The following is a 12,311-nucleotide window of genomic DNA, read 5'->3' on the forward strand; positions in this document are numbered from 1 at the left end:
TGCATGCCCTCGGGAAAAATTACGGCTGTAGTTTCCCCTTGATTTCAGCCGTTCGCAGTACCAGCACAGCCAGGCCGTTTTGGTTAATGTTACAAGGCCAGATTAGTCAGTCATCCAGACTGTTGCCCCTGCAACTACTGAAAAGGCTGCTGCCCCTCTTCAGGAACCACACGTTTGTCTGGCCTCTCAACAGATACCCCTCCGTGGTGGTTGCACCTACGGTACAGCCATCTGTATCGCTGAGACACGCAAGCCTCCCCACCAACGGCAAGCTCCATGGTTCACGGGGGCGGGGGGTCCATGACAGTATGAGTGTTTAAACGTCTGTAGTCGCCACACATTTGGAAAGAACCGTCATGTTTGAGGATGAGGTGGATCGGTGAAGACCAGTTGCTGTCTGATGGTTGCAGGATACCTGCCTCCAAAAGTTCGTTAATTTGCTGCCAGGCTGCACACAACTTAATAGGGTTGAGGCATCCAACCTTGTACGTAACAGGAGGGCTGGCAGTGATAACTATCTTGTGTGTTCTGTCAGTGAAGGAAGAAACTGAGAACTGCACACAAGACTGATCAATGTCCTGACGTGTTGTTTTTGGACGGGTAGGGTGCAATGAGGCGTAGCCGTTAGTGCGAGTGGGAAAAGGCAGTATGAAAGTCACATGCCTAGTATGTGAGCGTGGCTTGCACTTTTTTGGAGAGGGCAGCTGTGTGCTCAGTGTGGGGCAGGTCGGTATGTGGGGTGACTGTCTGCTGTCAACCTTGCACTTGGTACCTGATGTGGGCGAGAGCAGTTTTGGCCTTGCGCGTGGAACAGCAATAGCCACCGAGTCACGTGGCTTGTGCGTAAGAGAGGGGGGATGTTTATCAACATGCAGGGCAGCTGCCCGTGCATTGAGCATGGTCATATCGCGCGCACGAGTGTTATTAGAAGCACTGTCTGACACATATGGCAGTGAACGTTGCAAGCGCGTCGGGGATGCGGAGTCTACCAGAGGCGAATCATCACACGGAATTAATGTTTTTGGACTAACCAAGAATGAAACATCCCCCAGGCTGTGGCTAAGGCATGTCTCCGCAATATCCTTTCTTTCGGGAGTGCTAGTTCTGTAAGATTCGCAGGAGAGCTTCTGTAAAGTTTGGAAGGTAGGAGATGAGGTACTGGCAGAAGTAAAGCTGTGAGGACGGGGCGTGAGTCATGCTTGGGTAGCTCAGTTGGTAGAGCACTTGCCCGCAAAAGGCAAAGGTCCCGAGTTCAAGTCTCGGTCCGGCACACAGTTTTAATCTGCCAGGAAGTTTCAGAGTCCATTGTTTGAGTTAACGGTGTAGCACTCGACTGTTGTAGAACAACAAAGTTTGAGGTTAATGTGGCTGGAGATCATGAATCACTATAAAGTAATGGAGAGCCGGCCATTGGTGAAGGATTGAAGGGACCCGGCAGTCATAGTTGGGCTTCCAAATCTTCAAATAAAGTGTTGGGTGAGGTGGCCATGGTGGCATGCCCATAACCTGTTGATTTACAACATCTAGTGCGGATGACTTAAAACTTTGGGGGGCACCAGTATGGGAAACAGGATACGAATAACAGTATGTGGAATAAACTGTCCCCACTTATATCTGCACATACATATATTTCAACAATTATCATACATGTGCACACAGTACAAGGTTTAAGAACAGACTGAATTAACATGGCGGCTCAGATGAGCGACCTGAGTCCCAAGGATTAATGTTGTCTATGTTTGATATGACCAATTGATGCCAGTAGCAGAGTTGTGATAAGTTATCAACCTACATTCATATTCTGTTAAGATATTGGTGAATGGCCACTTCATTTTAATAGCAGATGCTATCTGATAGGAGTTATCTCACTGTTTATGTAGTGTCATAAAAGACAAGCCACAGATAAGGTAATTATAAAACTGCTGTAAGTACTTAGGAATTGAGTTCCGCAGCACAGTCTGCAGACAGTACACAAGTATTACTCACTACTTGCTAAACCTGGAACAGCAAGATGACTGGCAAGATGGAATACTTAACTTTCTTCAATGGACACAAAATGCCCATTCTAGGGCTTGGAACAGCACATGTATGTTAGATTTTGCTACGTGTCTACAGCTGGATCCCCATATTCTCATGCCCTCTTCATTATTTACTGTAAAGTCTCTCAACCTGTCATTAGTGGGATTATAGACAAGATTTGTATTCATTTATTAACCAGTCTTATGTTGTATTACAATTGATTTATGTTGTATTAGTGACATTTATTGCATGATTTCATACATGACTTGTAGTTATGATTGTACAGATCCATCTACTTTTATCTGTTCCCAGTAGTGTCTGATGTAACTCTTCAATTTTTTTCTTTTTTTTCTATAACTGAGTAATACTTTTCAAACAACAGAAAATTAGGGACGGAATGAGAACAATATGAAAAGGGTCGACTGCTATCCGCTTTTCTATATAATGAGTATTTGCTTCTTCATATTTACTGAACTTCCTTGCAGTTGTTCTCTGTACCACTTACTGGAGAGGAAATGTGCAGGGTAAAACATTTTGGGGGTTTAAATACTAGCTGCTTTGGCTGATATTCATAAGGTACAGCAGGCCGAATTTAATTTACAACTTACACTACTCTGTGATGTGCTCTGTTCATGTTAATGTATTGTCTGCATGGAGAATTGAAAATTTTATATGCCCAACTTGCTTGTGTTTGTTGTTATTGTTAACATTTAGTGCTAACAAACTGTTTGCTTCTGTTGTTCTTTAAGTTCATGAGTGTACATTTATCTATATTATGTAATACACTTTCAGACCCTGGAACAACTTCTTCCAGACTTGTTCCTTTAGTTAAATATTGGCTCCATCAACAGATAGGATGGCATTGTTCTGGATGTAATCAGGAAGGTTATTAATGTAGACTGAGAAAAGCAGTGGTCCTATCACACATGCCTGTGGCATACCACGTACGATCTTCCTCATGTATGTTTGTATGTTTGTTGCTACTCTCATTTGATACCTGTCTTTGGTATATGAGTTTGTCATTTTGAGTACATGTTACAGAATATGACAGTTATTGATTCTTACCTATCCAGTGCTTTCAAAGTCCACAAATTCTTGTGTTGCTAAAGTGGTGGATTTATTCTTCTCAGATCCACACTGAATTCTGGACAGTATATTTTCCAATGCAAAGAATTTTATTAACATTTTATACAGTGTACAAAGATTTATGACATGAGTGGTAAAATTCTCACATGCTGCAGTTTTCACCTTTCTTGTAATCAATCTTTAAGCATAGTTATAAAAGCCAAGCATTTCTTAAGGTGCCATGAAACAGCTCTCTGCCATGGACTTATTAATCATATTAGCAAGTAGCTTTGTAATAAATTTGATGACAATTTGACTGAAATATCTGATGTGCTGCAATAATGATAGCTCATAGTTTTGTATTTTAGTTGCATACTACTCTCTGTCCATGCACAAAATCATTCTCCTATTTCTTTCTCAGAGTTACTTTATTTTTTATCCTGACATTGATTATGTTTTTGTTCCTTTTTTCATTATTTTTCTAACTGCCATGAGTAATGTAACATCAACTAAAATCAGATATTTTTTCCATTACCATAGTAGCGCAGGTTTGCAGCATTAGTGGACTCTTAACATAGTAAGTTCTGCTGATCTCTTCACACCAAATGTGACTCTTCTTTACTGGTATAAAAATAGGTATTGTATGAAAGGAGTCAGAGGTAATATTATGTAAACCGTCTTCTTCTTCTTCCCCCCCCCCTTTTTTTTAAAAAAAAAAAAGAAGAGAGAAAAGGAAAGAAAGGGAAATCTGCTTTGATTGCAATAAAGATGGATTCTTTAATTTTTATTTATTTGCCATTGATCATTTTGTGTGAAATACTGTAGACTCTGTCATTTTTTAGATAGATAACAGTAGTGCAGTCAAATCGAAGGGTGCAGCGACAACCATAAATATGAAAATCAACATTATTTATTTATTCAATCAAGAAACAAAAACAATACATGGTAATTGCCATTAAAAGCTAACAAAAGAAAGAATTATCAAGTTACACTACTGTTTATCAAAATCTTGCAACTCCAATTGTGCTTGGAGTCACAGGAAGGTCTTCTTCTGTGCAGGAGACATGGCATAGCCGAGAATTCAGTAGGTGTTTCATGGTATGTGCTTCTCTGCAATCATAGTTGATGTTTATACACAGGGAAGTGCCTTTTCTGGAGGTTACTCCGGATCTTCCAACCCCAGAAGAATGAATGTGTGACCTCCACGTGATTGAATTCTGTTCATGTCTAGATGAGAAGGTTTCTGACATGGATAGGCCAGATAGAGTTAGTCTTATGTTGGGAAATCAACCACTGTTTTCTTGCTGTCGCTGCTGCTGTTTGTTAGACTGAAGTGGTTGCAAGGAAACTCCTCCTGGACCTCAACCTTGGAGTTACTGAAATGTGCCCATGCAATGGATGGTTTGTCTGATGATCCCAATTTGTTCTTTACACACTGTGAGCTACTACACAATGAATATCTGGGGTTGTTACACTTGTGAGCTGGTAGAGTTTTACAAGTGGCATAGGTTTTGAACAACAATCTGTAATTAGCCTACACATTTCATTTGATCCCTTATAAACTAAGTTTGCAAGGGTAGATTTTTACCAGGCTGGACATGCATACTCTGCTGCACTGTAACCAGCTGTTAGTGTTTTCATTCTCAGGGTTCATGATCAAGATCTCCCCTTGCTACCAATGATTGTGTGAAGGATATCATTTCTGGCTTCATTCTCATACTCTCACAATGCTTCTTGTTCATCAGAATATGATCAGAGTGACTCCCAGACATTTTGGTTGAAGTGTATATACTAACTGTATCTGTTGTCATGTGGTTATAAGTTTACAATGTGCATGATTGTGCTTAAGATGAAACACACACAGTTGGATTTTATGTGTGTTTGGGTGAAGTTGGTTTTTAGAATAACAGAAACTCAAATTTTTCAGTGCATCTGTCAGGTGGGATTCATTGTCTTCAAAAGATTTCCCTTAACACACTAATTCAAGAGCATCAGCATAAAAGAAACTCATGTTCACTGAAATGACCTCTCCATCAACTATGTTGACCTTTGAAGTCTGCATAAAATTCCCTGTTTTGGAGTAAATTTTGAATAAATTTGGCGAAATCACAATCTTTCATTTGGTAGCTGGTTTAAAATTTCAGGTACTGAACTGAACAGAAGCAATTCAGTGATCTACATGGTTAATGAAATCAACATTATCCATATCATAGAATTCTTTTATAAGCATAATTTGTTTTCTCCCAGCTTGTTACATTATTTTGTTTTGAAATTTCTAAATGACATGTATAAGACAGAGAGAGTAGGTAATTTTATTAGAAATTTTGAGGGTATTCACTTTTGGGAAGCTTGCTATTCTTGCAGCCTATGCCTTGGAGTGTCAGTGCTTCTCTCATTTCTGTTGTGTTTGAGAATTGCTTCCCTGGCAACAAATTCTTTAACATGGAGTGTTTTCATGGTGAATTTGTAACATCATGTATGATCTCTACCTTGATGTCTGTACGTCAACTTACCTCATAATTAATTCCCAGTCACCGTTCTCAGAGTTAATTACTTTCCTGCTATGCAGTGCCACGGAAGTGTGCCCCTGGAATTTGTCACCTTGTTGTGATGTGCAGGTGCTGAAAGAGAGCTCCAGTCTCTCCAAGCTACTGAATAAAGTGAACAGCTTTGCAGTAAGATGTTTTTCACATACGCTTCAATTACAGTAATAGCTGAATGATCTCTTTTGTTTTGTAGCTCATGACATTTTATAACATACCCACGAACTGATTTGATGTTAGCAGTCGAATGAATGACACTTCTTAATGATCATTTACATTCTTGTGTATGCTCCTTTACTCCTTGGCCTCCAAGGCACCACCAAGCTAAGCTGTGACACCTAAAGAACAAGTGCTGGTATAGTCTCTGACCTAGTGTGCTGTCCAGTGTCCTGTATTCTTCCACATCCAGAAATGGAAGTGCACCGTTCTTCTCTACCTTGACCGTGAACTGTATTTTCCTGTGCGTTTTATTCAAAAATATGAGACCATATGGCTAATGTATCATCCACTTATCTGAACCAGCATTGTGGATGTAAGGGACATAAACAAAAATATGAGACCATATGGCTAATGTATCATCCACTTATCTGAACCAGCATTGTGGATGTAAGGGACATAAACAAAGTGCCATTACTTCAAAGACCTCCACGAATATACCTGCTGCTAATAGAGATCAGGAAGACCCTATTGCTATACCATCTGTCTGCCCATAGTATTTTCCTCACCATTTGAAATGTGTTGAAGACAAACATAGCTCATCGTGGTCACATATATCTGGTGGTTCATGCTCTTGTATAATCCAGCAGTTTGGTCTAGTGGCAAGTTTGGGAATAATGACTTACATTCAAACTGACCGTGATGTCTGTGGGTAAAATTATTTCTCTCTTTATGCTTTCTATGAAGTGCATTGAGTTCTTCACATGAGAGTCCATTTTGCCAGCTAGAGATCTTAGTTCACAGGCTAGACATTTTGCCATATTAGATGTAGGTGAATTGATCCTGTTCACTACTGGCCTTAAATTTTCCTAATGTATCTTTGGCTCTCAGTAGATTCTAGGAGTGACTGGTACTCTGGGAATGGTCCCTTGGCTGTGTAAGTGTCAGTTCTGAAGTCCCTGATTGTCAGTTGTGTTACGTTATCTGCTTTTTAATTTGGAGAAATGCAAGTCAGTATTTCGCAACCACGATGACTACCTCCCTGCTGTTTGCAGTATTTCCTTTTGGTTTAGGATAACATTTCTGATGTTTGCCACTGCAATGCCAATTGTAAGCTGTTTGATTATCCTGACTCAATAATAAGGATGTCTGTTAACTGCATGGTAGGTAGCAGTGTTTATTGTAAACAGGCCTCTTTTCTTACTGGCAAAGATCATTGTCATTATATGATAAGTGTGAGTGTGATCTTATACATATTAAGATAAGGATAGGAAATGAAGAGGACGGTCTGGTATAAATGAGGAAGCAGCAGCTTTCCTGTTAATTTTGCTGTATTAAACACAATACGTGTAAGCACAAATACTACCTAGCCATGCAGTGCTAGTTTTTTTATTGATACTGTGTACCAACATGGAAAATTCATTGGGGTCCAGTTGAATAACAAATTAAAATGGAGTGTATATGTGATTGAATTAAATCACAAAGCTCAGTTCAGCCTGTTCTGCCATGAGAGACATTTCTCAGTGTGCTGACCAAAAGGCAAGAGTGTTGCATATTTTAACTTCCTGTTCATTTGTGGCATTATGTTCTGAGGCAGTACACCTAAAGGAAACAAAGTGTTTGTTTAGCAGAACTGATCAGTATGAATATTCTTAGCCGGCCGAAGTGGCCGTGCGGTTAAAGGCGCTGCAGTCTGGAACCGCAAGACCGCTACGGTCGCAGGTTCGAATCCTGCCTCGGGCATGGATGTTTGTGATGTCCTTAGGTTAGTTAGGTTTAACTAGTTCTAAGTTCTAGGGGACTAATGACCTCAGAAGTTGAGTCCCATAGTGCTCAGAGCCATTTGAACCATTTTTTATGAATATTCAGGACGAAGTTCAACAAAGATCCACCAACTGCTAACTCCATTCGGCGATGCTATGCACAGTTTAAAGCTTCTGGATGCCTCTGTAAGGGGAAATCAATGGGTCGGCCTGCAGTGAGTGAAGAAACGGTTGAACGCATGCGGGCAAGTTTCACGCGTAGCCCGCGGAAGTCGGCGAATAAAGCAAGCAGGGAGCTAAACGTACCACAGCCGACGGTTTGGAAAATCTTACGGAAAAGGCTAAAGCAGAAGCCTTACTGTTTACAATTGCTACAAGCCCTGACACCTGATGACAAAGTCAAACGCTTTGAATTTTCGGCGCGGTTGCAACAGCTCATGGAAGAGGATGCGTTCAGTGCGAAACTTGTTTTCAGTGATGAAGCAACATTTTTTCTTAATGGTGAAGTGAACAGACACAATGTGCGAATCTGGGCGGTAGTGAATCCTCACACATTCGTGCAGCAAATTCGGAATTCACCAAAAGTTAACGTGTTTTGTGCAATCTCACGGTTTAAAGTTTGCGGCCCCTTTTTCTTCTGCGAAAAAAACGTTACAGGACATGTGTATCTGGACATGCTGGAAAATTGGCTCATGCCACAACTGGAGATCGACAGCGCCGACTTCATCTTTCAACAGGATGGTGCTCCACTGCACTTCCATCATGATTTTCGGCATTTCTTTAACAGGAGATTGAAAAACCGATGGATCGGTCGTGGTGGAGATCATGATCAGCAATTCATGTCATGGCCTCCACGCTCTCCCGACTTAACCCCATGCGATTTCTTTCTGTGGGGTTATGTGAAAGATTCAGTGTTTAAACCTCCTCTACCAAGAAACATGCCAGAACTGTGAGCTCACATCAACGATGATTTCGAACTCATTGATGGGGACATGCTGCACCGAGTGTGGGAGGAACTTGATTATCGGCTTGATACCTGCTGAATCACTAAAGGGGCACATATCGAACATTTGTGAATGTCTAAAAAAACTTTTTGAGTTGTTGTATGTGTGTGCAAAGCATTGTGAAAATATCTCAAATAATAAAGTTATTGTAGAGCTGTGAAATCGCTTCAATCATTTGTAATAACCCTGTACTGTCAGAAGTAATGAAATTCAATAGCTGCAAGGTGAAGATAAAAAATTCTCAGGTCAGTGAAAGAATTATGGTTCACCATAAGCTGTAAGCTTTGTAATCTGTATTTTCACTAATGGCTTTGAAAGGTATGAAAGTATTTAAAAAATGGTTGGTTTGTTCAGCAATAAAGATATAGCTCATGTAATGAAGTGATTCTCATCTCATCTGGAACCAAAGTTTTAACAAAAGAAATGACTTTGGAGGAATCAATATTGGATCTGTCAGCTGTAGAAAAGTGAAATAGGTAGAAACAGTGATAGGTAAGGGAATTCAGACACCATCAATGCCAGGATGCTCATTACAGGATGGTGAGTGAAATTCGATGGGTCACTTATTACTGACTCTCCAGCGCTCGTGGAACCCAAAGAGATCAATCTACATCTACAAGTACGTGATTACTCTGCTATTCACAATAAAGTGACTGGCAGAGGGTCCAATGAACCACCTTCAAGCTGTCTCTCTACCGTTCCACTCTCGAATGGTGTGCAGGAAAATTGAACAGTTAAATTTTTCTGTGCAAGCCCTGATTTATTTTATTTTATCATGATGATCATTTCTCCCTATGTAGGTGGGTGCCAACAGAATCTTTCCACAATCGGAGTAGAAAACTGGTGATGGAAGTTTCTTGAGAAGATCCCATCGCACCAAAAAACACCTTTGTTTTAATAATTGCCACTCTAATTCATGTATCATATCTTTGGAACTGTCTCCCCTATTTTGTGATAATACAAAACAAACAGCCCTTCTTTGAACGTGTTCATGTCATCCGTCAGTCTCACCTGATGCCGAACCCACACCGTACAGCAATATTCCAGAATTGGGTGTACAAGCATGGTGTAAGCAGTCTCATTAGTAGACTTATTGCTCCTTCTAAATGTTCTCCCAATGAATCACAGCCTTTTTGTTTGCTCTACCCATAAAATTAATTATGTGCTCGTTCCAATTTAGGTTATTCGTAACTGTAATCCCTAAGTATTTAGTTGAATTTACAGTCTTCAAATTTGTGTGACTTATTGCATAATCAAAAGTTAGTGGATTTCTTTTACATGTGAATAACTTCACACTTTTCTTTATTCAGGGTCAATTGCCACTTTTCAAACCATACAGGTATCTTATCTAAATCATTTTGGAATTTGTTTTGGTCATCTGATGACTTTGCAAGATGGTAAATGACAGCATCATCTGCAAACAATCTACGAGGGCTACTCAGACTGTCTTCTATGTCATTAATATAGATCAGGAACCATAGAGGATCTATAACACTTCCTTGAGAAACGCCAAGCATCACTTCTGTTTTACTTGATGACTTTCCATCTATTACTATGAACTGTGATCTTTCTGATAGGATATCATGAATCCAGTCGCACAAGTGAGGTGATATTCCATAGGGATGCAGTTTGGTTAGAAGATGCTTGCAAGGAACAGTGTAAAAAGCCTTCTGGAAATCTAAAAACGTGGTCCTTTTGACATCCCCTGTCGATAGCACTAATTACTTCATGAGTATAATGAGCTAGTTGTGTTTCACAAGAACGATATTTTCTGAATCTGTGCTGACTATGTGTTAATAAATCATTTTCTTCAAAGTATTTCATAATGTTCGAACACAATATATGTTCCAAAACCCTATTGTAAATCGACATTATTGATATGGCCCTGTAATTCAGTGGATTATCCCTAGTTTCTTTTTTGGGTATTGGTGTGACTTGAGCAATTTTTCCAGTACCTAGGTACGGATCTTTCTGTGAGTGAGGGTTTGTATATAATTGCTAAATATGGAGCTGTTGTATAAGTATACGCTGAAAGGAACCTGACTGGTATCTACAACTACATTTATACTCTGCAAGCCACCCACCAGTGTGTGGCAGAGGGCACTTTACGTGCCACTGTCATTACCTCCCTTTCCTGTTCCAGTTGCGTACGGTTCGCGGGAACGACTGCCGGAAAGCTTCTGTGTGCGCTCGAATCTCTCTAACTTTACATTCGTGATCTCCTCGGGAGGTATAAGTAGGGGGAAGCGTTATATTCGATACCTCATCCAGAAACGCACCCTCTCGAAACCTGGACAGCAAGCTACACTGTGATGCAGAGTGCCTCTCTGTATGCAATGTGGACTGCAGACCTTGCCTTTATTAAGTAATTTAAGCTGCTTTGCTACACCGAGGATATCTGCTTCTATGTTGCTCATCTTGGCAGTTGTCTTGATTGGAATTCAGGAATATTTACTATGTCTTCTTTAGTGAAGGAGTTTCAGAAAACCATGTTTAATAACTCTTCTTTAGTGGCACTGTCATCAGTGACTTCACCGTTGTTATTGTGCAGTGAAAGTACTGACTGCGTCTTGCCACTGGTGTGCTTTATGTATGCCAGAATCCCTTTGGGTTTTCTACGAGATTCAGAGACAGTGTTTCGTTGTGGAAGTTATTAAACGCATTTTGCATTGATGTACACACTATCTTTCAAACTTCTGCAAAAGTTTGCCAGTCTTGGGCATTTTACATTCTTTTAAATTTGGCACGTTTTTTTCGTTGCTTCTGCAACAGTGATCTGACCCATTTTGTGTACCATGGGGAATCAGTACCATCACTTATTAATTTGTGTGGTATATTTCTCAATTACTGTCGATACTATCTCTTTGAAATCATTCCACATCTTTTCTATGCTTACATGATCAGATCAAAAGGAGTGGAGACTGTCTCTTAAAAAGGTGTTAAGAACATTTTCATCAGCTTTTTTTAAATAGATTTGCCTTGCATTTCTTTTTGATGGTTGTGGGTGTTATGGTATTCAGCCTAGTAGCAACTGCCTTGTGGCCACTAATCCCTGTATTCATCATTATGTGCCCTATGTGTCCAGGATTATTTGTTGCTAAGAGGTCACGTATGCTTTCCCAACCATTTACACGTCGAGTGGGCTCATGAACTAATTGTTCAAAATAATTTTCTGAGGAAGCATTCAATACAATTTCGGATGATGTTTTATGCCTGCCACTGGCTTTAAGCATATTATTTTTCCAGCATATTGAGGGTAGATTGAAATCACCACCGACTGTAGTTGTACGGGTGGGGTACCTATTTGAAATGAGACTCAAGTTTTCTTTGAACTGTTTGGCAACTATATCTTCTGAGTCAGGGGGCCGGTAAAATAATCCAACTAATAGTTTAGTATGATCGTCAAGTACAATCTCTACCCATACTATTCCACAGGAACTATCTACTTCAATTTCACTAGAAGGTAAACTACTTACTCTATTTACTCTATCCTTTCTGAACACTGTTCGGTCATTTGAAAAAGTTTCATATAGACTCATTTCCAGCTTTAGCCAGCTTTCTGTGTCCATAACCATTTGAGCTTCAGTGTTTTCTATTAGGGCTTGGAGCTCTGGATCTTTCCCAACACGGCTATGACAATTTACCTATTATTTCCACAACTACCTTACTGTGTTTTACCTGCCCCATTTTACATGGACGCCCTTTCTGGGGTTCCCTGAGGCCCTCTAACCTAAAAAAAACTGCCCAGTCCCTTCCACACA

General features: G+C 40.1%; 1 protein-coding gene across 2 annotated transcripts in view; it reads left to right on the forward strand.

The window, feature by feature from the left end:
- Nucleotides 1–1,939: 1,939 nt before the first annotated feature.
- LOC126210191 (aldo-keto reductase family 1 member A1-A-like) overlaps nucleotides 1,940–12,311 on the forward strand; it is a 73,175-nt gene continuing 62,803 nt past the window's right edge. For both annotated transcript variants that reach the window (XM_049939367.1, XM_049939368.1), the window contains exon 1: nucleotides 1,940–2,086. In XM_049939367.1, the coding sequence (XP_049795324.1) occupies nucleotides 2,012–2,086 (75 nt within the window). In that variant the 5' untranslated portion in view covers nucleotides 1,940–2,011. The remainder of the gene's footprint in view (nucleotides 2,087–12,311) is intronic.

The sequence above is a fragment of the Schistocerca nitens genome, chromosome 10, assembly GCF_023898315.1.
Source record: "Schistocerca nitens isolate TAMUIC-IGC-003100 chromosome 10, iqSchNite1.1, whole genome shotgun sequence".
NCBI lineage: Eukaryota > Metazoa > Arthropoda > Insecta > Orthoptera > Acrididae > Schistocerca > Schistocerca nitens.